General features: G+C 42.6%; 2 protein-coding genes and 1 pseudogene across 2 annotated transcripts; all 3 read left to right on the top strand.

Annotated features, from left to right (window-relative positions):
* LOC144273283 (olfactory receptor 6E1-like) lies at positions 1-8,898 on the top strand (annotated as a pseudogene).
* A 6,566-nt stretch (positions 8,899-15,464) lies between these two features.
* Positions 15,465-16,442, top strand: LOC144273747 (olfactory receptor 6M1-like). Its single transcript, XM_077832448.1, has one exon. It carries the CDS (start codon positions 15,465-15,467, stop codon positions 16,440-16,442), a length of 978 nt encoding a protein of 325 aa, XP_077688574.1.
* A 7,118-nt stretch (positions 16,443-23,560) lies between these two features.
* LOC144273284 (olfactory receptor 226-like) lies at positions 23,561-24,511 on the top strand. The gene has a single exon (XM_077831764.1). The coding sequence runs from the start codon at positions 23,735-23,737 to the stop codon at positions 24,509-24,511; it is 777 nt and encodes a 258-aa protein (XP_077687890.1). The 5' UTR covers positions 23,561-23,734.
* Positions 24,512-25,079: the final 568 nt, after the last annotated feature.

The following is a 25,079-nucleotide window of genomic DNA, read 5'->3' on the forward strand; positions in this document are numbered from 1 at the left end:
ATGGTATATAAAGTCCAGGTAGGTCTGAATTAAATTACCTTGTTTTCAAGCATGACCCAGGCCCTTGCAGGAAAAGTTACAAAGGAATTTAGGGGCTAGATAACATGAGATTTAGACACCTAAGTCCAATATTTAGGCCCCAAAGAGCTGCTCAAAACCTCTACTCCACTGTCACCTAAACCTGGACTCACCTGAATTCCCTGGGTGCCTAAATTCCTGATGATGAAGTCTCCATGGTGTTTAAGTTTCTGTCCATGGGCATGTGCAAAGCTGCCTACATTCTGTTGTAGCTACACTGCTCACTGCCTAAACCCCAGTGAGATTCTCAGGGCGTGTCTACATTACCTGCTGGATCGAGGGGCAGCGATCGATCCAGCGGGGGTCGATTTCTCGTGTCTAGTCTAGACAGGATAAATTGACCACCGAGCACTCTCCCGTTGACTCCGAATCTCCACCAGGGCGAGAGGCACAGGCGGAGTCGATGGGAGAGCGTCAGCCGTCCACTTACCGCAGTGAAGACACTGTGGTGAGTAGATCTAAGTACATCGACTTCAGCTATGTTATTCACATAATATAGATGGATCCCCCCCTGAGTGTAGACCAGACCTCAAACTAGTTGCCTTTCATAATTCCTCTTCGTGCCTTCCTACATCTTTAGGTGCCTAAATACCATTGAAAATCTGGCCCTAAGTCTCCTTTTGCCTCAGTTCCCTATCTGTACAAAGGGAAGAGTCCTTCCTTACTTCATAGTGATGTTATGACCATAAATACATTACACATTGAGAGGGGCTGAGATTCTGTGGTAGTGGGGGGGTCAGATAAGTACCTTGGATAGGTTCTCAGCTAGGGACCACCCTATCACCTAGTCTGAACTCCTGCATTTCTAGACTTGGCAGAATTGGAATTTTTTAATCTTTTTATAATTTCGATGGTTCATATCAATGTTCTTATTGTCACTTTTTAAAACTTTGACTTTTAAATTTTTCACAGTTGGGGGAAATGATAGTGGGGGGGGTCAGAGAATATTTTTTTTAAGGATTGTAGACTTTAAGATTCAAAAACTTGAAACTTGTTAAGCGTTAAAGCACAAATTGTCCACATCTCGTGTCAAAATGTACAAAGCAAATATCTTGACATCAAAATCTGTTCTCAAACAGCATTTTTCTTACTGTGCTTAACTGTAAATGTGGATTATTAGTGATGGAAATTTTTTTTTCATTTATATAGTGAAATTCACATTCATTTACATTTATCCATAAAACTTAAAGCTCTCCAAATCTATGTATATTACAGGCCACCACAACCACCCAGTGCCCATGCACTAAACTCAGCACCCAGAACTAGACCAAAGTAGTACAGATCAGAGGAGGCTGGACTGTTACTTGTCACAGGAAGAGAAAAGGAGAGGCTGAGGTGCACCAATGCTTCTCAAATGCCTGGGGACTGATTAAATGAGACTTACCTCGGTGATCTTGGCAAGTGATCCATACCCCTTGTTGCAAAGGAAGGAGAAAACCCCCACGATCGCTGCCAATCTAATTGGGGTGAACATTTCTTCCCGATGCCGCATACGACTCCACTGTGCCCATAAAGATAGAAAAAAGCAGGGTCATGGCTGTGAGGCCTGCATGGAAATAGGTGAATCCTCCCGCCTGGCGTCACGTTCCTACCTCCCTTGGAAATCTCACCATTAGCCTCCTTTGAAAAGGACCCTTATTCACTCGGTGTCTCGGTTCCGCATCTTACATGCTGGGATAAGGATACTTTCCTACCTCAGGGAGAAGCTGTTAGGACCAGCTCATGGGTTTGGTGCTCTGCTACATTGTGATGCAGGCTATAGGGACAGTATTGCAACACTTGGGCAGGTCCTGCGTTATCTCTGTTTCAGAATGTTTCATCTTGTTATTTTTGCATTTGCAGTTGGTGTGTAAACATCTGGCACTGGGGTTCCTTTCTCTCCTGTCCGGTTGTAGAGCACATTGTGTACGTTGTCAGCACCTTTGTGCTGTACCCGTGGTGTGAGTGCACTTGAAGAAATCACTTGCTTCTCCTGGGAGGCAGGTAATTTCTCACGGGGGTGGCTAAGCTCTGTAGAGTCTATGAACAAACCAGCAGTCGCTTTGCAGGTGGTGTGTGGTTTGACCATTGCTTTCCATGATGACCAGATTTGTCTCGTGGTTACCTGGGAAATCAGTCTCCCTCCCGCTTCTCATCCTTAATAAATAAATGATTGTATCATGCTGATCAAAATTGCTTGTGTTACCATCTGCTTCCCCTGTCTGTGAGGACTGGAAGGGACCTCGATAGGCCATCTAGTCCAGTCCCCTGCACTGAAGCAGGACTATATATTATTTAGACACGCCCTGACAAGCGTTTGCCTAATATGTTATTGAAAACCTCCAGTGCCAGAGAATCCACAAGCTCCCAAGGTAACTTGTTCCATTGCTTAACTACCCTGACAGTGAGGAAGATTTTCCTAATGTCCAACCGAAACCTGTCTCTTTAACATTTAACCACACTACTTCATTTCCTGTCCTCAGTGCTTAAAGAGAAGAATTTAGCACCTTCCTCTTTATAACCTTTTACATACTTGAAGACTGTTATCATGTTTCCTCTCAGACTACCCTTCTCTGCACTAAACAAACCCAACTTTTAAAATCTTTCCTCATAGGTCAGGCTTTATAGACTTTTAATGGAATTATAGAACTGGAAGGGACCTCGAGAGGTCATCTAGTCCAGTCCCCTGCACTCAAGGCAGGACTATGTATTATCTAGACCATTCCTGACAGTTTTTTGTCTAACCTGCTTTTAAAAATCTCCAATGATGGAGATTCCACAACCTCCCTCGGCAATTTATTCCAGTGCTTAACCACCCTGACAGTTAGGATTTTTTTCCTAATGTCCAGCCTAAACCACCCTTGCTGCATTTTAAGCCCATTGTTTTTTGTCCTATCCTTAGAGGTTAAGAACAATTCTTCTCCCTACTCCTTGTATCAACCTTTTATGTACTTGAAAACTGTTATCATATCCCCTCTCAGTCTTCTCTTTTCAATCTTCCCTCATAGGTCATGTTTTCTAGACCTTTAATCATTTGTGTCACTCTTCTCTGGATTCTCTCCAATTTGTCCACATCCTTCCTGAAATGTAGCACCCAGAACTGGACACAATGCTCCAGCTGAGGCCTAATCAGCACAGAGTAAAGGGGAAAAATTACTTCTCGTGTCTTGCTTACAACACTCCTGCTAATACATCCCAGAAGGATGTTTGCTTTTTTTGCAACAGTGTTACACTGTTAACTCATATTTAGCTTGTGGTCCACTATGATCCCCAGATCCCTTTCCGCAGTACTCCTTCCTAGGCAGTCATTTCCTATTTTGTATGTGTGCAAATGATTGTTCCTTCCTAAGTGGAGTACTTTGCATTTGTCTTTATTGAATTTCATCCTATTTACTTCAGACCATTTCTCCAGTTTGTCCAGATCATTTTGAATTTTAATCCTATCCTCCAAAGCACTTGCAACCCCTCCAGCTTGGTATCGTTCACAAATTTTACAAGTGTATTCTCTATGCCATTATCTAAATCATTGATGAAGATATTGACCAGAACCAGACCCTGAACTGATCCCTGCAGGACCCCACCTGTTATGCCCTTCCAGCATGACTGTGAACCACTGATAATTGCTCTCTGGGAACGATTTTCCAACCAGTTTTGCACCCACCTTCTAGTAGCTCCATCTAGGTTGCATTTCCCTAGTCTTTCTGTTGTTGTTGTTGTTGCTGTCTTCTGGACTTTCTCCAATTTGTTCACATCTTTCCCAAAGTGCAGTGCCCAGAACTGGACATGCTGCGCCACGGGACCTCTGATTTGAGGATCCACTGATTGGTCCAACTACACCATTTAAGCCAGGAGGAGGAAGAGAAAGTTTGTCCAAGCAATGAGGTGGTTTCCTGTTGTGGTTGCATTGGACCTTGCTCGTGCCTGCACCCAGCCCTGTTCCTGATTCCTGCTCCTCCCTTACCCCCACATTCCTTCCTGTTCCCAGCCTGCTTCTGCTCAGTGCTTGATCCCTGTCTCTCCTCCTGGCCGTACGCCTCGCCTCCATTCCTCAGTGACCAGACCTGGCCTCTGACTTCCGACCCTCTCTCCAGCTTCACCCTTGGCTCTGGCATTGGGCAGCTGACCTCAGCTCTGACCCTCATTTCCATTCCTGATTCTGGATCTATCTTGACCCCTGGCTCAGGTAATTGGCAGTTAACCCTGGTACTGACCCTTGGCTTCATTCCTCACCTTGGATGCCAGCTCTGCACCCTACACCTGACTCCTGTGTTGACTATGAGGCCAGACTGCCTACATGCCGGTCCATAACACCTGACTTTTTTGGAATTTAATGGAACTTAAGTGCTTAAGATGCTTAGATGCCTTTCATAATCCCACTTGGAGCCTTCGTACATCTTTAGGTGCCTAAATATCTTTAACAATCTGGCACTCAGCTCCCTTGTGCCCCAGCTCCCTGTTTGTAAAATGGGTAGGGGGCATTGTGAGGATAAGTACATTAGCCGTGGCGAGGTGGTCAGATACTGTAGTGCTGGTGGGGGGAGAGAGAAACCCTATGGACAGACCTTCCACTAGTGTATACTGATTAACACCTGCAGGAGTTCTGTGCTGTAAATCCCCAGCAAGCGGAGCCCCAGGGATTTACTCAGTGCTTCTACTGAGGCGTCCCAGGGCAAAGAGGCACTGAAAAGGGGATGCCACGCTACTGAGAGTCACTTAGAACTGAGGACAGAGACAGCCACTTAAATTCCAGATTAGGGAGAGCAATTCTGAGACCGAGACTACAAGTAAACAGTCAGCATTGACATAGTCCCTGGTTGCAAAAACCCTGGCCTTGCGATCTCTCTCTCTCTTTGATTTAAAGGCAGAAAGAGTCACTGGACATTTCAACACTTCAAGCAAATCCGAAGATCACTCATCCGATGGAGAAGGGATTGTAGAACTGTCTTGAAAGTAGGAAGTTAGCGGTCAGGAGCCGGGAGTAGAATAGGAGTGAGGTGTAATGTTAGAGAGAGACAGACCTGCCAGGGAGATATCAGTTCATCTGATATTTCGACTGTACCGATTGTCTCAGAATTCCAGACCTGGATTGACAGTGGATAACTCTCGTGCATTCCTGTATCAAAGAGGGAAGAGTTACTAATGCCAGGTTATAACATCTACCTGACAGAACCTTGGCAGTGTGAGTGAATTTGTAACTGTTGTATTTTGTTAGCTCAGTTTATAACTTTACTCTGTTTTATTTAAAACAATGAATTTATGGATCTGAGTGGAGCTAAATTCACATCAGCTGAGGAAACGACCTGTAGCAATTAATACTCAGATCTATCAAAAGATGATTCAAAAGCATGTGCAAATTCATCCCTCTGTATTTCAAGAGAAGTAAATACCAAAATTACTTACAATGTCTGAAACACTAATAAAGGAAATTCTGATTAGGATCCTATTTAATATCACAAGCAGCCCTGTCGTACAGTCCCACTCATCCATTAAGCCAGCTCTCTCTTAATTAGTTTTAAGACTTTAAGTGTAACGGAGAGAGCAGGACAAATTTATGAGTGGGTTTGTATGATGGGGTTGGTTGTGATGGTGGGGGAGCAGGGCTCAGTAGCCCTGTGGGTCCCTTCCCATTTATGTATTGAGTTCATGGTCATGATTCAGGATTTCAGCTGGTCACTTGTGGGAGGTCAGGAAGGGATTACTCTCCACCTCACCCCACAATGTATTCTTTTTTATGCTTGTTTTTCTTTGATTCCTTGCATACCACAGTTCAGAGAATTTCATGTTCTGGCTACTGCAGTGGATGGGAATATTTTTTCCCTCTGATATGTAAGTCAGACTAATTCCTTGAAATACAGCATACCTCTTAGGTAACATATCTCAGAGGCAGATTTTAAAGGACGTTAGCCACCTAGTGGGATTTTCGAAAGCAAGACATGCCAAACTCGCACTGATTTCATCTTTTGGTGCCCAAATAGCTTTAACAATCAGACCCTGAGTGTCAGTTTAGACATTTCAAGTAATGCCAAATTTGGGTGTTGTAAAAGGTTTAAAAGTGTGTGTGTGTGTAGGATGGTGGGGTTATATAAAGAATAGGGAGCATCAAAAGGGACAGTCGGTTATTTATATTTTCTTTAGCACAGCAGTCAGGATCAATATGTTGACTCAGAACCACAGCTGGATTAAATTGCAATAGCTCAGTTGAACTCAGTGGGGCTACAGCAATGTACCCCAGATAAGAATGAGGCTAATTGTTTGTCTTTTTTTTTGCTGTGTGTGTGTGGGGGGGGGCCTATAGGCATTGCATTCCATATATACCTAAAACTCCCCGGGTGATCTTGGGAAAGTCACTTGGCCTAAGCTGTTCCCATCTGTAAAATTCAGATAATACCTCACACGGGTGCTGTAAGAATCCACCTAAATTTGCAAGAATCTCCGATACAAGAGTAATAAGGCCCATGTGATTCTTATGTAGCAAACGTGGTCATTTTTTTTTGTCAAGGTCAAAGTTCCTTGGTCAAGGTATAGTTAAGGTTCACATCCCATAGGGAAAAAAAATAACAATAATGATAATAAGTACATAAAAAGCTTTTGGGGTGCATTCAAAAGTGTCTTGTGGTCTAGATTGGGCCCACAGTCCACCTACTGACTGTATAGTGTCTAGAAAACAGGGTAACAGTTCTGTAAATAGTTGGTCAGCTCTCTAGTTGTGCTCACTGTGTTCTAAGAAAGCAGTGGGAGGAACTGTACACATGTAGCCTGGCTTTCCTTGTTTGTGAATATCAAACAAAGACATTTATTTGGGGACCAGCTCTTTCTTCAGGTTTCATTTGTTATATAATCAGCAATAGACAGATCGAACTAGTTAGCCTGGGAAACCATGTTCTCTGCCAATCTCAGAAATTCTCTATTTCCTTCATTAGCTTGTGAGCTTGCCATACCTTGAGTGTACATCTTTTCTGTCTCATAGGCCTCCAGAACATTGTGGTTGAATGTGGTATAACCTGCTGGTTAGGCACTAGCCTAAAATGGGAGGCACCCGATTAAAATGCTGGCTCCAAGTAAGGCAGAGCAGGGATTTTAATCTTGTCCTCATGTGTTCTAACACTGTACCCTACACACTGGGCTCTAGGTTGGAAAAGAGTGATCTCTACAACTGCCCAGAAATGCAGAATGAAAACAAACATTGAAGCCCTAAATTGAAATTGTTTTCTAGCTGGCATCTCACTTTCTTCCCCTATCCTGGTACCAGATTACATACGTGTTTCAGACACTATTTTTTACTGCGCCTCCCTCACACACAAACTCCCTGTGTGATCTTGGGAAAGTCACTTCTTCTAAGCTGTTCCCATCTGTAAAATTCAGATAATACCTCACACAGCTGCTGTAAGAATCCACCAGTATTTGCGAGGTTCTCCAATACGAGAGTGACAAAGGCCCCATGTAATTCCTGTGTACTTTGTAGAAACAGGGTAAGATCTCTTTAAATAGTTGGTGAACTCTCTCTAGTTGTGCTTGCTATGGTCTGAGATTTAGAAGGCACCAGAAAGCACTGAGAGGAGCTGGGTGTGTATAGCCAGGTGTTGCTTGTTTGTGAATACTGAGCAAAGACAATTATTTGGAAACCAGCTCTTTCCTCAGGTTTAATTTGTTATATAAAATACAGTGGACACATCACCTTAGTCATCCTGGGAACTCATGTTCTCTATCAATCTCACTAATTCTCTGTCTTCTTCCTTAGTGTGTGATCTCGAGTGTTCAGCTTTTCTGTCTCACAACCCTCCAGAACATTGTGGTTGAATCCATAAATGTGATAGATAAAGGATCATGCTCTTATTTTTTTATTGTTGCTCTTTCTACAGGGGAAACTGAAATCGGAAATGGAGGAAGCAAATGAAACCACAGTGGCTGAATTCATGCTCTTGGGGTTTTCCGGAGTTCGTGACAAACTCCAGATGTTTCTCTTCTTTGTTCTTTTACTGACCTACTTGGTCACACTAACCGGGAACTCATTAATCATTTTCATAGTGTGGGTGGATCACCGACTCCACACACCCATCTACTTTTTCATCAGCAATCTGTCCTTCTTGGAGATCTGGTTCACCTCGGTCACAAACCCCAAGATGCTGTTGAACTTTCTCTCAGACAGCAAAACCATCTCATTCCTTGCCTGCATGGCCCAATCCTACTTCTATTTCGCCCTGGGAGCTGTGGAGTTCATCCTTCTCATGGTCATGTCCTTTGACCGCTATGTTACCATCTGCCACCCGTTGTGATATGCTGCCATCATGAAACAGAGACTCTGAATTCAACTAGTTTTTGTTTCTTGGGTGGGAGGTTTCCTGGTTATAAGTTTACGGATGGTCCTGGTGTACCAGCTGAGATTCTGTGGCCCGAATTTGATCAACCATTTCTTTTGTGATAGTACCCCCCTTTTCCAACTCTCCTGCACCAATACCCAACTAATTAAGAGGGTAGATTCCATTTTGCAGCCATCCATAGTGATGACTTCATTATGTTTAACCATGATCTCATATGCTTCCATCTTCTACTCTATCCTGAGAATCCCATCTGCCACTGGGAGGCAGAAAGCCTTTGCCACCTGCGCTTCCCCTCTAAATGTTGTAGTGATGGCCTATGGAAGCTGCTTTGTTTGTATGGCAGGCCCACAGGATACTTATCTCTGGAAATCAACAAAGGGGTGGCTCTGGTGAACACTGTAGTGTACCCATTCCTCAACTCCTTCATCTGTAGCCTCAGAAACAAGAGTGTTAAACTTGCCCTAAGAGTTGCTTTAGTCATAACAGGACAAAGTTGTTCCCCAAGTTGTGTTGTGCTTCTTGATGGAGGCAAGACATGTAATACTAATAATTAGAAAAGCATAAATCAGTGTTGCAACATGTAGCCAAATTCTGTGCAATAGCCTCTTCTACATCTGCTTTTTTTTAAAAAAAAAAAAAAAAGTTTGGTCAAGTCTATTGTTTGGGGAATTAATTCAAATTCTTTGTTTCATTCTTTTGAAAAGTGCTGGACTAGGAAACACTGGATACCCAGGTGTATGGCTCCACAGAACAGACACAATATTGACAGAAGCAAGTTACACTGAGTTTACAACCACTAAGTGCCTCATAATCATTGATGGGTTTTATCTTCACAATCTCACCCCCCAGCTTCTATAGATGGTAAAATGAGGCACAGAATAGATTAAGTGCCTTGCCCAAATTTACCCATGAAGTAGTTAATTTGGTCTGGAATTTTCAAATGAGCTTTTATTTTGGATTCAATGGTAGTGTGGTGCCTTACTCAGGCTTCTTTGAACATCTCAGCCTAGTTTCTTATCTCTCCATCTTACTTCTGGTTGGAAAGTTTTTAATTAAGGCCCAGATCCTTCTCAATAGTTCTAACACTTAGTGCTATGTTGTCCATTTTGTAGTTGTGCAATTGTTTTTTCCTCCTTCCTAAGTGTACTGGCTTGTAATTGTCTCTCTTGAATTTCCTCTTGTTGATTTCAGACCAATCCCCTAATTTGTCAAGACTATTTTGAATTCTAGTACTGTCCTCCAAAGTGTTTGCAACCCCTCGCAGCTTGGTGTCATCCATAAATTGTATAAGCACTTGTGACAGGGTCGGGCCAGATGGCTACAGGAGAGTAATAGAAGGCAGATATATTAGCCCCATGTTAAGTAGGTCCCTTTTCCCTGGGTAAGGTAACAGGGAAGGTTCCAGAACAATCAGGAACCTTCTAGAGACAATTCAGACAGACAGGCTGATTAGAACACCTGCAGCCAATCAAGAAGCTGCTACAATCAATTAAGGCAGGCTAATCAGGGCACCTGGATTTACAAATTTCAGAGTAACAGCCATGTTAGTCTGTATTCGCAAAAAGAAAAGGAGGACTTGTGGCACCTTAGAGACTAACCAATTTATTTGAGCATAAGCTTTTGTGAGCTACAGCTCATTTCATCGGATGCATACTGTGGAAAGTGTAGAAGATCTTTTTATATACACACAAAGCATGAAAAAATACCTCCTCCCACCCCACTCTCCTGCTGGTAATAGCTTATCTAAAGTGATCACTCTCCTTACAATGTGTATGATAATCAAGTTGGGCCATTTCCAGCACAAATCCAGGTTTTCTCACCCCCCCCCCCCTCCCACACACACACACAGAAACCCACTCTCCTGCTGGTAATAGCTTATCTAAAGTGACCACTCTCCTTACAATGTGTATGATAATCAAGGTGGGCCATTTCCAGCACAAATCCAGGGTTTAACAAGAACGTCTGAGGGGGAGGGGGGTAGGAAAAAACAAGGGGAAATAGGTTACCTTGCATAATGACTTAGCCACTCCCAGTCTCTATTCAGGCCTAAGTTAATTGTATCCAATTTGCAAATGAATTCCAATTCAACAGTTTCTCGCTGGAGTCTGGATTTGAAGTTTTTTTGTTGTAATATAGCAACTTTCATGTCTGTAATCGCGTGACCAGAGAGATTGAAGTGTCGGAGAACAGGAGGAGTTGACCTGGACTGTGGGTTTATGAAAACAGCCAAACTGAGGGCTGCTGTGAAGCTCAAAGGTGAGCAAATCCATCAATAAGTGCAAGACCCACCAAGGTAGAGGAGGAACTTTTTCACACACTCCATTATCCATGGCATTACTTAAAATATTGAGTAGTAGTGGACCGAGGACTGATGCCTGTGGGACCCCCACTAGATATGAACCATTCATATCTACTCTCTGCGTATGGTCTTTAAACCAGTTTTGTACCCAGCTGATAGTAATTTCATCTAGACCACATTTCCCTAGCTTGCATATGAGACTGCCATGTGGGATTGTGTCAAAGGCATTGCAATCTAGATAAATCACCTCTACAGCCTCCCCACATTCATTAAGCCCGTAACCCTCTCAAAGAAGGCAATTAGGTTGGTTTGGCATGATTTGTTCTTGACAAATTCATGCGGGCTATTCTTTATAATCCTACTGTCCTCTAGGTGCTTACAAATTGATTGTTTAATAATTTGTCCCAGTATCTTTCCAGGTATTTAAGTTAGGTTCCCTGAGTCCACCTTGTTTCCCTTTATAAAGTTTTTACTATGTTTACCCTTCTCCAGTCCTCTGGCAGACTGCAGAATCCGGAGTCCAGATCTCCATAGTGGCTTGGAAAGTCTCAGCAACAGGACCTAATAGGTATACCTGAGATTTCATCACTCAGAGAAAAATTGTAGAAGCCTGTAATCTTCCTAGATTATAACTATTGGTATGTAATGACTGTTCAGGCAAGCATGTCCTGCCGTAAGTCTCTGATGCCATATAAACTTTAATTATTACTGCAATAATATAGTTGTCCTGACTTGGTGTTGCTTATCTTTGGATAGAAGTCTATTCTCTCGTCTTCTTTAGTAGTGGCCTCCAAGATAATATGGCTCTCAAGCCTCTACTGGAACAATAATCTAACCTTTCCATTTGATTTGGTAAAGAGAATGTCATTCTGGCCCATCTCAATATCAAGAAATTCACACAGAAACACGGTATAACACACGTACAGATGCTCACCTCTTTTTGACCGAAAATACTGATTTAGCAACACTGACAGGGTTTGGAAGTTTCATGCTGGTTTCACTGAATTGGGTCAGCCACATTTTCACTGCAGCATTTTCCACCTGAAATGTTTCAGTTTTTCTGAGCAAAACAATGTCTCAAAATTTTCTTACTTTTATTTTAAAAAAACAGAAACATTTTCAATGGTCAGAATGGAAACGAGGCGTTTCAGCTCTGTGATGGGGCATGCAAGGATTTTGGGGTTTTTACTTTTGCATTCACCAAAAAAAGAAAAAAAAATTGGTTCAACCTCAAAACACTTTTATTTGTTTTAATTGCAAGTCACATTATTCACTCAGCTACACCCACAAACACACCCTGATTTCCTTAGGATTTTCAAAGATTCCTAAGGGATTTGAGCACCTGAATCCCCTGGGAGCTCTGCGCATAACTTCCTTAGGCTCTTCTGAAAATTGGAGCCATTAAAAAGATGACAATTTTTGTGTTCAATTTGATCACATACCTCAAGGTGTCCTATGAGATTTCTTGCCTCTGGTAATTTCCCACTGGCGCTGCCAGAGCTCAGGTGAAGTCACGGCACTTTCAAAACCTTATTTGAAGAGTGGCTGAAGGCAAAGTTTATTTCCCAGATGGACAGAGGCAACATGCTGGGAAGAGCAACAGAGACGGAGAAAGCAATTCAGTGAAAGAGAGAGAGAGATGGTTATTTCATTTCTAAATGACAGCATCCGTTCCTCAAGCAGTCTGAAAAGGTAAAGAAATGTAACGAAGGTACGCTATTCCTATTTTCTGATGTTCCACAGTTCATAAATTCGTAGATTAGAAGGCCAGAAGGGACCATTTTGATCATCTTGTCTGAAATCCTGTGTAACACAGGCCAAGAACTTCACAGGAAAAACTCCTGGAACAGAACTTTTAGGGAAAAAAAAATCCAATCTTCATTTAAAAATGGTCAGTTATCAAGAATCCACCACAACCCTTGGTAAATTGTTACATGGTTGATTATCCTCACCGTTAAAATTTACACCTTATTTCCAGTTTGAATTTGTCTTGCTTCAACTTCCTTCCAATGGCTCATGATATGTGTTTCTCTGCTACATAGAAGAGTCCATTTGCTCCTCATGTCCGTACTTTGGACTCTAACCAAGTCACCAGGCTCTTAAACTTTTCTTTGCTAAGCTGAATAGATTGAGTTTCCTTGCGTCTATCACTAGAAGGTATATATAAGTGGGACTTTAGCTACTACATTTATGTCACTGCTCTACAAAAGGGGTATAAAAAGAATTTAGCAAGGAATACAGAGTGGTGGAGCAACAGAATGTAGTAATGACATTCAGTCTATGTTTAGATTATTGAAGAAAAGGTTCAGAGATGACTTTGTGGTGTACAAATGCCTACATGGGGAAAAGATTTCTGATAGTAGAAGATTCCTTAATCTAGCAGAAAAAAATATCCCATGGTTGGAAGCTGAAGTTAGACACATTCAAACAAGAAGTAAGGTGCACATTTTTAAGGGTGAGAGCTATTAAGTATTGGGGCAATTTACCTAGAGATGTGGTGGATATTCCATCACGTGAAGTCTTTACACTGAGTTTGGATGTCTTTCTAGAAGATATCCTCTACTTCAACCACAAGTTGTGGGCTAAATGGTGAAATTATTAGATACAATCAAATGGTTTATGGGATGTTGAGGGCAGATTAGATCTTTGTTTGGCAACTGATGAGTTGTGTGCTCTGGGAGGCAATTGGGGGTAAATTTTTTATTATAATTCTGATGCAAAGAAAATAAAGTTTCCTGATTAAATTAGAGGTCATTAAAAGCTTAAAAGTTTCTGAGCTCAAATGTAGCAGTTGTATTAAACAGGCTTATCATCGTTATCACTGATAAATATAGGTTTCAGAGTAACAGCCGTGTTAGTCTGTATTCGCAAAAAGAAAAGGAGGACTCGTGGCACCTTAGAGACTAACCAATTTATTTGAGCATGAGCTTTCGTGAGCTACAGCTCACTTCATCGGATGCATACTGTGGAAACTGCAGCAGACTTTATATACACACAGAGATCATGAAACAATACCTCCTCCCACCCCACTGTCCAGCACCTCCTCCCACCCCACTGTCCTGCTGGACAGTGGGGTGGGAGGAGGTATTGTTTCATGAGTAGAAGTAGATCGAATGGCTGAGAGCTAAAGCTCAAAAAATTGAGGCTGCAGCTCGGGTGCGCATTTTTTAATCGTGAGGGGAATTAACCAGTTGAATAAGTCACGAAGCATTGTGGCTGAGTCTCCATCCCTGGTAACGTTTAAACCAAGACTGGATGGTTTTCCTCGTTTCTAGTTCAGAAGGAATTATTTGGAGAAAGTTCAATGGCAGAAGTTTTACAAGAGGTCAGACAAGATGATCATTCATGATTTTATAGGTCTCTACCTATCCCTCCTCTCTTCCCCAAGATGAAGAGTTCCAGTCTTTTAATCTCTCCTCATTTGAAAACTGTTCCCTACACCTAATTATTTTCATTACCCTTCTTTGTACCTTTCCCATGCCTAATATATATTTTTGGGATTTGGGCAAACTATGGATTTATTTGGATTTATATGGTGGCATCATGATTTTACTGTCTTATTATCTGTTCCTAACATTCTGCTAGCTTTTTTGACTGCTGCTGCACAAAGATGGAAAAGTTTGCAGATGAGACAAAGTTACAGAAGATAGTTAAATGCAAAGGAGAGTTACAAAAGAATCTCACAAAACAGGATGATTGGGAAACAAAAAGGCAGATGAAATTCAATGTTGAGAAATGCAAAGTAATGCACATTGGAAAGCATAATTCCAACTATACATATAAAATGATGGGGTCTAAATTAGCTGTTCCCACTCAAGAAAGAGATCTTGGAGTCAGTGTGGATAGTTCTCTGAAAACATCTACTCAATATGCAGCAGCAGTCAAAAAAGCAAACAATGTTAGGAAACATTAGCAAAAGGATAGATAATACGATAGCAAATAACATAATTCAACAAAATAAATACATACTATGCCCACACGTAGAACACTGTGGGCATTTCTGGTCACCCCGTATAAGAAAAGATGTATTAGAAATGGAAAAGTTACAGAGAAAGGTAACAAAAATGATGACGGGTATGGAACAACTTCCATACGAGGGGAGATTAATAAGGCTGGGACTCTTCAGCTTGGAAAAGAGATGACTATGGGGGGATATGAGAGAGGTCTAGAAAATCATGACTGGTGTGGAGACAGTGAATAAGGAAGTGCTATTTACCCCTTCTCAGAACACAAGAACTAAGGGCCACCTGATAAAACTGATAGGCAACAGGTTTAAAACAAACAAAACGAAATACTTCTTCACACAACACACAGTCAACCTGTGGAACTCATTGCCAGGGGATGCTATGAAGGCCAAATGTATAACTGTGTTCAAAAAGAATTAGCTAAGTTCATGGAGGATAGCTCGATCAAGGGTTATTAATGCAGATAGTCAGGGATACAAAGCCATGCTTTGGCTGTCTGCGCCTCTGATTGCCAGATGCTGGGAGTGGACAACAGGGGATGGATCACCTGATAATTGCCCTGCTTTGTTCATTTCCTCTGGGGCACCTGGCACTGTCCACTGTCATAAGACAGGATACTGGGCTAGATGGACCATTGGTCTTACCCAGTTAGGCTCTTCTTATGACAACAAGTTAGGGAAGGAATGGAGTTACTAGGTAAAATCCTATGTTTTGTATGAAGTGGGGCTAGAAGATCACCAGGGTTCCATCTGGCTTTAAAATGTATGAATCTGTGAAAATGGCATTCACTTATTTTCACAGTTACTCTTTCCACAGCCAAGGCTGATGTCGGACATGCAGGAAAGGAATGAAACGGCTGTGTCTGTGTTCATCCTACTGGGATTTTCCAGTCTTGGTGAGAAACTGAAGATTTTCCTCTTCCTGGTTCTTCTCCTCATCTACCTGATCACAGTAATGGGGAACATGGTCATCATTTTCATAGTGTGGGTGGATCGCCGACTCCACTCTCCCATGTACTTTTTCATCGCCAATTTGTCCTTCTTGGAAATCTGGTTCACCTCAGTCACAAGCCCTAAGCTAATGCTGATCTTTCTGTCAGTCAGCAAAACCATTTCATTCCACGGCTGCATGGCCCAGACCTTCTTCTATTTCGCCTTGGGTGCAACAGAGTTCTGTCTCCTAGTGGTCATGTCCTTTGATCGCTATGTTGCCATCTGCCGCCCTTTGCAATATGCCACTATCATGAAGCAGAGACTTTGCTTCCAACTGGTTCTTGGTTCATGGGTGGGAAGTTTCACAGTTATTAGTTTACGGATGCTTCTGATTTCGACGCTGAGATTCTGTGGGCCAAATGTGATCAACCATTTCTTCTGTGACAATTCTCCCCTTTTCCAGCTCTCCTGCACTGACACCAGTGCGGTTAAGAGGGTGGACTCCATTTTGATGTCAACTTTAGTACTGACTTCGTTATGTTTAACAATGTTGTCTTACATGAGCATCTTCTTCTCTATTCTACAAATGCCAATGGCCATAGGCAGACAGAAAGCTTTTGATACCTGTGGCTCCCATCTCACAGCTTTGACAATTGCCTATGGAAGCTGCATTGTGTTGTATGCCAGGCCTTCAGGAAGTTTTTCCTTGGATGTCAACAAAGGGGTGGCTCTGTTGAACACCGTACTGTACCCTTTCCTCAACCCCTTTATCTACAGCCTCAGAAACAAGACCGTGAAGCTTGCCCTGAGAGAAACGTTTAGTTGTAGTATTGTAATGTTGTTCCCCAATCTGTGCCACAGTTCTGGATAGATATAAGTAAAGCAAAAGAAAAAAAACTCACCACAATAATGAAAGAACCAATCTGTTATGATTAGCAAAATTATGTGTAATAGTCCTTTCTCCATCTGCATTTTTTAAAATAAACGTTTTGTCAATTCTTCTTTTCAAGGAAATAATTAGAATTATTATTTGTGTATATAATGTGCAGTTTCCACGGTATGCATCCGATGAAGTGAGCTGTAGCTCACGAAAGCTCATGCTCAAATAAATTGGTTAGTTTCTAAGGTGCCACAAGTCCTCCTTTTCTTTTTGTGAATACAGACTAACACGGCTATTACTCTGAAACCTAGAATTATTCAGTCTCTCTTGAAAGTGCTGATCCGTCACATGCTTGAGAGAAATGGGTAATTATCCACAGATCAGACACATCACTCATAGTAGCAGGTCAAGCTTCTTTCACAATTTTTAACCAGACACATGCTAAGCACTTAGTTATTCTTTCTGGCTCTGGTCTCTGGGCATTCACAGCACCCTGGTGGAAGAGGAAAGATTTTCCTGGTTTTCAACAAATAGAAAACTGAGGCTATGAGGGTATAAGAAATGAATTGCCCAATATATGACAAAAGGTCTGTGACTGTGCTTGGATTTGGAGTCTGGCTCCTGAGTACAGGGTCTTACCAATTCAACGGGCCAATAGCCCATCCCGCACAGGTAAATACTCAGAACCCAGGTACAGCCTAGCTCCAGTTTCAGACTCTCGTTATTTCTATCATTACATGTGGAGTGTTAGTCACGGTATGGAGGTTTCTAAAATACAGAATGAATTACTAGAGAGAGGTTCTTCAACTATTGAGCCTGGTGGTTAGGCTACATGCATGGGATGTGAAAGACCAGTTCAACTCCCAGCTTCAAATCAGGCCATCGAGTGATTGGAACCCGCATCTGCCGGGTACCAGACGTGACCCAAGCCATTGGGCAGTAGGGACAGAGCTGAGCTCTCTAGGGTAACCAGTAATACCGCACTGGAGGAGAGGAACCGTTTCACACACAATGTCAAAAGCTCTCGGTTTCATTCTGATGCAGAAGAAAAACACACTTTGAAATCATAAAATGGAATTCAAAAGTTCCAACTAGAGTCTCTCTCCTTCCCCCCCCTTCCCTTTCATTGCCATGGTAAAAGATAAATACCGGAGAGGGAGAGGAATTATTTAAGCTCAGTACCAATGTGGACACAAGAACAAATGGATATAAACTGGTCATTGGGAAGTTTAGCCTTGAAATTAGACGAAGATTTCTAACCATCAGAGGAGTGAAGTTTTGGAATAGCCTTCCAAGGGAAGCAGTGGGGCAAAAGAGCTATCTGGCTTTAAAATTAAACTCGATAAATTTATGGAGGAGATGGTATGATGGGATAACATGATTTTGGCAATTAATTGATCTTTAAATATTCATGGTAAATAGGCCCAACGGCCTTTGATGGGATGTTAGATGGGGTGGGATCTGAGTTACTACAGAGAATTCTTTCCTGGGTATCTGGCCGGTGAATCTTGCTCACATGCTCAGGGATCAGCTGATCGCCATATTTGGGGTCAGGAAGGAATTTTCCTCCAGGGCAGATTGGAAGAGTCCCTGGAGGTTTTTCGCCTTCCTCTGTAGCATGGGGCACGGGTCACTTGCTGGAGGATTCTCTGCTCCTTGAAGTCTTTAAACTACGATTTGAGGACTTCAATAGCTCAGACATAGGTGAGAGGTTTATCGCAGGAGTGGGTGGGTGAGATTCTGTGGCCGGCATTGTGCAGGAGGTCAGACCAGATGATCATAATGGTCCCTTCTGACTTTAATATCTATGAATCTAAGATCAACGAAGCATTCAGATGCACCAATTTTTAGAGTGCTTTTCTGTTTCACCTCTCGTTATAAGTGTTGAAAAAAAATCACTTGGAAAGATGGAACGCAAATAATTAATCCCAAGAAAGAATGTGCTGAAATAGACTTTGCTTTTACTGTTTAAAACTAAATATTCCCCCCAACCTCCCATTCCCACAGCGTATCAGAAAACATTTTAACTGATTAATCATCCTGAAAACATTTTCTCTGGTGTGGCGAAAAGGCCCCTGCCGGCAGCTCAGCACTTTCTAGCACCACACGGGGCATTGGCCTCAACCTTGACTCAAAGGAAACAGCAGCCTGTTCTGAGCCAAGCGCACGGCGGCCTGACGCACGTCGTCCCGTAGTGATGTCCGTGGGATCAGTGCTGACTCAGAGAGGAAATCCGCCCCCCGTTTCTGGCAGCACAGTGCAACCTAGCATTTTGCCCTAATTTTCCTAGTCCCCCAAAAGTGTCGGGCTGTGTAGCCCATAGGGCTAGCTTAGCCTTTATTACCTTCAACTGTAATGCAAGGAACCGACAGGCCTGTATCCTGTAAGACATTAGCTTCAGCAAGTTAGCATCAGTGTAGTGACATGTAATAGGCCGGTAACCTTTGGCATAGATCAGTGGTCTGACAGTTACCCTCCGATTTGGGGGGATTTGGGCTAGCTTGCTCAATGGCAGGAGTTGGAACTTAACGGTACATGGCAACAGCAGGACCATGCAAGTAATAACTGTAAACTGGCTTAAACAAGAAGTGACAGGTATCATAATGGGCTAAAATGGCATTAATATGTATGAATATGTTAACCTGTAGAATAAGTCCACCTCAGTGTTATGTGGCTGAGGAAGTTAGATTTGGGCATAGATGCTTGAGCATTAGCGTGAATATTCACAATCGTGCCCAGGCCTTACAATAGGGCAGACCACCGTGGGGAGAGTTCGTTTTCTGGGCGTAGCCACCATTTGACCCTTCAGCTCTATTGTTATCTACTATCAGTCTTCGGCATTGAGGAACCCGGGCCATCGGACTCATTTGGCACGCCAGAGACAGGGCTGGTCCTTCATCTCTCATCACCAAGCATAGGCGCCGACCCCGTGGGTGCTCTGGGGCTGAAGCACCCACCGGCAACTTCCCGCCCCCCCCGCTCCAGCTCACATCTGCCTTCGCCTCCTCCCCTGAGCATGCCGCATGCCCGCTTTTCCCCCTAGCTCCCAGCACTTGCGCCGTGAAACAGCTATTTTGCGCGGCAAGAGCTGGGAGGAGGGGGAACGCAGTGCAGTCGGGGAAGAGGCGGGGCCGGGATTTGTGGAAGGGGTGCAATAGGGGCAGGAAAGAGGCAGAGTTGGGGTGGGGACTTTGGGGGAGGGGTTGGAATGGGGGCAGGGCAGGGGCAGGGAAAGGGTGGAGTTGGGGCGGGGCCAGGGGCAGGGCCAGGGTTGTGGGGGCGCGAGCACCCACCGGTGCCGGGGAATGTTGGTGCCTATGTGACACCAGGTACTCAACAAAGGGTGTAAGTAGGCAGATTTAAGAGCTCGTGCCGAGAATGATACCACAGATATCCCCAATACGGTGCTACTTCTATCTTTTTATGTGTCTCGGAGCTTTTCTGGCTTTGTTCATTATTCTAATAAAGAGCTATTATCTTTACCATACGCCCCAAGGCTCCCAACAAGATATTGAACTTGTCGGGTTTAATTCTATGTAGCCTGATTCTTGGGACAAGAACCTTATGACCTTCTGATCAACTGCCAAATAATACAAATATGATTAATCTTTAAAAGAGTCAGGCAACAGCTGCAAGGGACCTAGATAGCTCACCTAATCCAGCCCCCTGTACTGAGGGAGGCCCAAATAAACATCACCCATCCCTCACCAATGTTTGTCCAACCAGTTTTTAAAATCTCTAGTGGTGGGGGTTCCACATCCCCCCTTGGAAACTATTCTAGTGCTTAACTGTCCTTATAGTTTGGTTAGAAATTAGGGAAATCATTCTAAATCTCCCTTACTGCAGACTGAGCCCATTACTTCTTGCCCTACCTTCCGTGGACACGGAGAACAGATCATTATTCTCTTTATACTAGCCCTTAACACATTTGCAGACTGTTAAAAGGTCCCCCTTGCTCTTCTGTTCTCAAGACTAAATATGCCCCACTTTTTAACCTTTTCTCATAGGTCAAGTTTTCTAAACCTTGTTTTCATTTTTGTTGCTCTCCTCTGGCCTCTCTCCAATTTGTTTCAGAGTAGCAGCCGTGTTAGTCTGTATTCGCAAAAAGAAAAGGAGTACTTGTGGCACCTTAGAGACTAACCAATTTATTTGAGCATAAGCTTTCGTGAGCTACAACTCACTTCTTCGGATGCATCTGATGAAGTGAGCTGTAGCTCACGAAAGCTCATGCTCAAATAAATTGGTTAGTCTCTAAGGTGCCACAAGTCCTCCTTTTCTTTTTGCAAAGATCTTAAGTAGCTTGGAAAAATCTAAACCACAGTGTGGACAGGGCCTAATAGATGTACCTGGGATTTCATTACTCAGAACAAAATTGTAGAACCCCGTCATTTTTCCAGATTATTGCTCTGTGTGAGTGATGAATGTTCAGGTAAGCCCATCTCATACCAAAGCTCCTACACCACATCAAATGCAATAAAACCTCTACAATAAAATCTACAATAATGCTACAATGTAGCAAAAATGCTACAATAAAATCACTAGTCTTGACTAGCGAAGCCTATCTTTGGATGGAAGTCTAGTCTCTGTCCTTCCTTAACCTTGGCCCCTAAAATGATACTGTTAGCAATCTTGTATTAGAAAAAGAGTCTAACTTTCCCATTTCATCTGTTAAGTGGAACGTTATTGTGGCACATCTTAACATCAAGGGCGTCCCACCAAAACCTGGTGTAAAACATACAAATGTTCATAAATAGGAGGGAAGGGAAATTTTTCTGTTGAAACTCTTTTTGATGGAAAATGCTGATCGACAACACTGAAACATTTTGCAAGTTTATGTCGGTTTCGCTGAGTTGTGTCGACCGTTTTATAAAAAAATCAAACCATTTTACTGCGGCACTTTGACAATACAAATGCCGTGGGGGCTCTTTAGTGCAAGACAACTTTTTTTGTTTGAAAATTTCCTTTGCTTTTGTTTGTTTGGAAAACCTTTTAAAATGGCCCAACCTGAAACAATTACATATCAACGTGTTCATTTGACCCAACACAAATTTACTGTTTCTGTTTAACTTTTTCATTCACGGCAAATTCTTTAAAAACATTATTTCAACCCGAAACAATGTTCCATTTTTTAAATGGCGAGCTTACTGAAATAGCTTTTATTCACACAGCCCTACTAAGAAAACCCACATTAATTTGCCAATCTGTAGGATTAAGAACATAATCATTAGCCATGTTTGGAAAAGGGTCAATAATTTTGTGAATGTTTGAGGGAGATGTTCTTGTTTCTTTTCAGAGCATGATTACAAATTCTGATTAAAAATAATAAAAAAACAAAATTTTGAACGTTCAAAAAAAGATGAATTCATCTTCCTATTCTGCCTTAAAATTTTGGGGTAGGATTTTTAAAGATTCCTAAGTGTTTGAGCACCAGAATCCCAGGGAAAGATAATGGGAGCTCTGCACCTAACTACTGTAGACTTTTTGAAAATCTTAGCCTTAAAGAAGATGACTATTTTAGGGTTCAATTTGATCAGGTAACTCAGGATGTCCTGTGAGAGTTCTTGCCTCTGGTAATTTCCTATTGGTGTTGCCATGGTTCAGATTAAATGATTGCACTTTCAAAACCTTATTTAATGAGTGGGTGAAAGCGAGACTTTCCCCCAGATGGACAGAGGAGGAGAGATGGCGAGAGAGCAATGGCTACGGAGAGAGAGATTCAGAGAACAGAGCTGGTTTTTTTATTTTTCTAAATGACAGCAGCCGTTCCTCCACGAGTCTGAAAAGGTAAATATATAAAACGGCTATTCATATGCTTTGGTGTTCCATAGTTCATTTATTTGTAGAATAGGAGGGACCATTGTGATAATCTAATATGATTTTCTGTGTAACACAGGCCAGAGGACATCTCAGGAAAAAGTTCCCAGAGTATAGACAAAAGTAGAACAAGATCTAATGGCTGGGAGTTGAAGATAGACAAAGTCAGACTGGACATAGTGTCTATTTTTAACAGTAAGGAGAATTGCCCATTTGAATAACTTAGCAAGGGTGATGTGGTGGATTCTCCCATCCCTGGTCATTTTGAAATCAAGATTGGATGTTTTCCTAAAAGGCAGGCTCTCGTTCAAAAGGAATTCTTTTGAGGAAGTTCTGTGGCCGGAGTTAGACAGGAGGTCAGACTAGATGATCACAGTGGTCCCTTCTCACCTTGGAATCTGTGAATCTATTATGATGGGTGTTGTGGGACGAACACCGAAAAGAACATATGCTGCTGGGTGCTCAGAGACAAAAGTTTAGACCCTGCAGGGAGGCTCCACCTAAATGGCTTATTCGGATTTTTTTTTTTTATGAGAATGGTCATCGGTTTTCTCCAGAGAGGAGAGGGAGCAGAACCACAGAGAGGATGTGGGAGCTGGACCCTGATCAGGAATGACGCATGGCCATGCTTTGATAAGATCAGGGTCTCCCTAGAGATGCAGGAAGTGGAAGGGTCACTGAATGCTATATTTATGTTTATGTTTAGCCTGGTTAAATAAAAGTATAATGGTTTTTCAAACCCACAAATCAGAGGAGTAGTATCGATAGGCTTGGAAGAGACCTGTAAAGTCCTTGAAATAGAGGAAGGAAAACAGCCAGGATCACGGAATATTTACCGGCGAGTGTCTGGAGAGCAATATCAAAGGAGTAAAAGGCCAGTAGTACCAAACCGGAGACACTGCTGTTGAATCAGGGAGGGGCAGCTCATGACAAGTGAGAGGATTATCGGAGGAGTTTCAAGGTAAAATGCTATGATGTCTGTTAGTCAAGAAATCTGACTAGAAAATCAAAAGGGTCTCACCTGAATTTAAAATGTAGGAATCTGTGAAAATGGCATGCTCTCATTTTCAGTATCTATTTGGGCATAAGCTTTTGTGGGCTATAACCCACTTTGTCAGATGCATCTGATGAAATGGATTATAGCCCATGAAAGTTTATGCCCAAATAGATTTGTTAGTCTCTAAGGTGCCACAAGGACTCCTCATTGGTTTTGCTCATACAGACTAGCACGGCGACCACTCTGAAACTTATTTCCACTGTAACTCTTTCCATAGCCAAGGCTGACATTGGACATGGCGGAAAGAAATGAAACGGCCGTGTCTGAGTTCATCCTAGTGGGATTTTCCAGTCTTGGTGAGAAACTGAAGATTTTCCTCTTCCTGGTTCTTCTCCTCATCTACCTGATCACAATAACGGGGAATGTGCTCATCATTTTCATAGTGTGGGGGAATCCCCGACTCCACTCTCCCATGTACTTTTTCATCGCCAATTTGTCCTTCTTGGAAACGTGGTTCACCTCGGTCACAAGCCCTAAGCTGATGCTGAACTTTCTCTCAATCAGCCGAAGCATTTCATTCCATGGCTGCATGGCCCAGTCCTTCTTCTATTTTGCTTTGGGTGGTACAGAGTTAGCCTTCCTCGTGGTCATGTCCTTTGATCGCTATGTTGCCATCTGCCGCCCTTTGCAATACGCCACCATCATGGAGCAGAGATTCTGCATCCAGTTAGTTCTTGGTACATGGGTGGGAGGTTTTATGCTCATGAGTTTACGGATGCTCCTGTTTTTGAAGTTGAGTTTCTGTGGGCCGAATGTGATCAACCATTTCTTCTGTGACAACACACCCCTTTTCCTACTGTCCTGCTCTGACACCAGTGGGGCTAGAAGGGTGGATTCTATTTTGATCTCAGTTTTAGTGCTGAGCTCATTAGGCCTAACAATGTTGTCATATGTGAGCATCTTATTTTCTGTTCTCCGAATCCCAATGGCCACAGGCAGACAGAAAGCGTTTGCTACCTGTGGCTCCCATCTCACATCTTTGGCAATTGCCTATGGAAGCTGTATTGTGTTGTATGCCAGGCCTTCAGGAAGTTTTTCCTTGGATGTCAACAAAGGGGTGGCTTTGCTGAACACTGTACTGTACCCTTTCCTCAACCCCTTTATCTACAGCCTCAGAAACAAGACTGTGAAACTCGCCCTGAGAGAAACGTTTAGGTTGGGTACTGAAAAGTTGCTCCCCGATCTGTGACATGCTTCCAAATAGATACAAGAAAAGCAACAGAAAGATAATGGAAGGGCATGAATCGATCCACTAATCTGAAGTCCAATTTTGTGTAATACTCCTTCCTTCACATGTATTTTCTATAAATAAATGTTCAGTTAATTCTGTTATTCAAGAAAATAATTAGAATAATTAAACCTTCCTTTAAAGTGCTGAACTGTCGCCCACTTGAGATCAATGTGCAATTATCCACAGAACAAACACCGCACTGATAGTAGCAGAGCAAGTTTCCTTCAGGCCACACCACTTTCAGTAGGACTTGGGTACCAAATATCTGTTAGGCACTTTTTTCTCTTCATGACTATGGTTTCTGAGGACTTCACAGCACCCTTGCATGGTAGGAAAACATTATCTTTAACTTTTATTGATAGGGAACTTAGCCAATGGTTAGAATAAATGAATTGCCCAAGGTCAGACAAGAAATCTGTGGCTGTGCTAGGATTTAAAGTCAGGTTTCCCGAGTCCAAGATTGCTCAAAGATCCAATGGACTAAGACCACAGGATGTATGGAGAAATATTCAGTAGCCTCATATCT

The sequence above is a fragment of the Eretmochelys imbricata genome, chromosome 13 (assembly GCF_965152235.1).
Source record: "Eretmochelys imbricata isolate rEreImb1 chromosome 13, rEreImb1.hap1, whole genome shotgun sequence".
Taxonomy (NCBI): Eukaryota; Metazoa; Chordata; order Testudines; family Cheloniidae; genus Eretmochelys; species Eretmochelys imbricata.

Coding starts and splice junctions, on each gene's coding strand:
- LOC144273747 (XM_077832448.1), top strand. CDS start 15,465: ATGTCGGACATGCAGGAAAGGAATGAAACGGCTGTGTCTGTGTTCATC.
- LOC144273284 (XM_077831764.1), top strand. CDS start 23,735: ATGTACTTTTTCATCGCCAATTTGTCCTTCTTGGAAACGTGGTTCACC.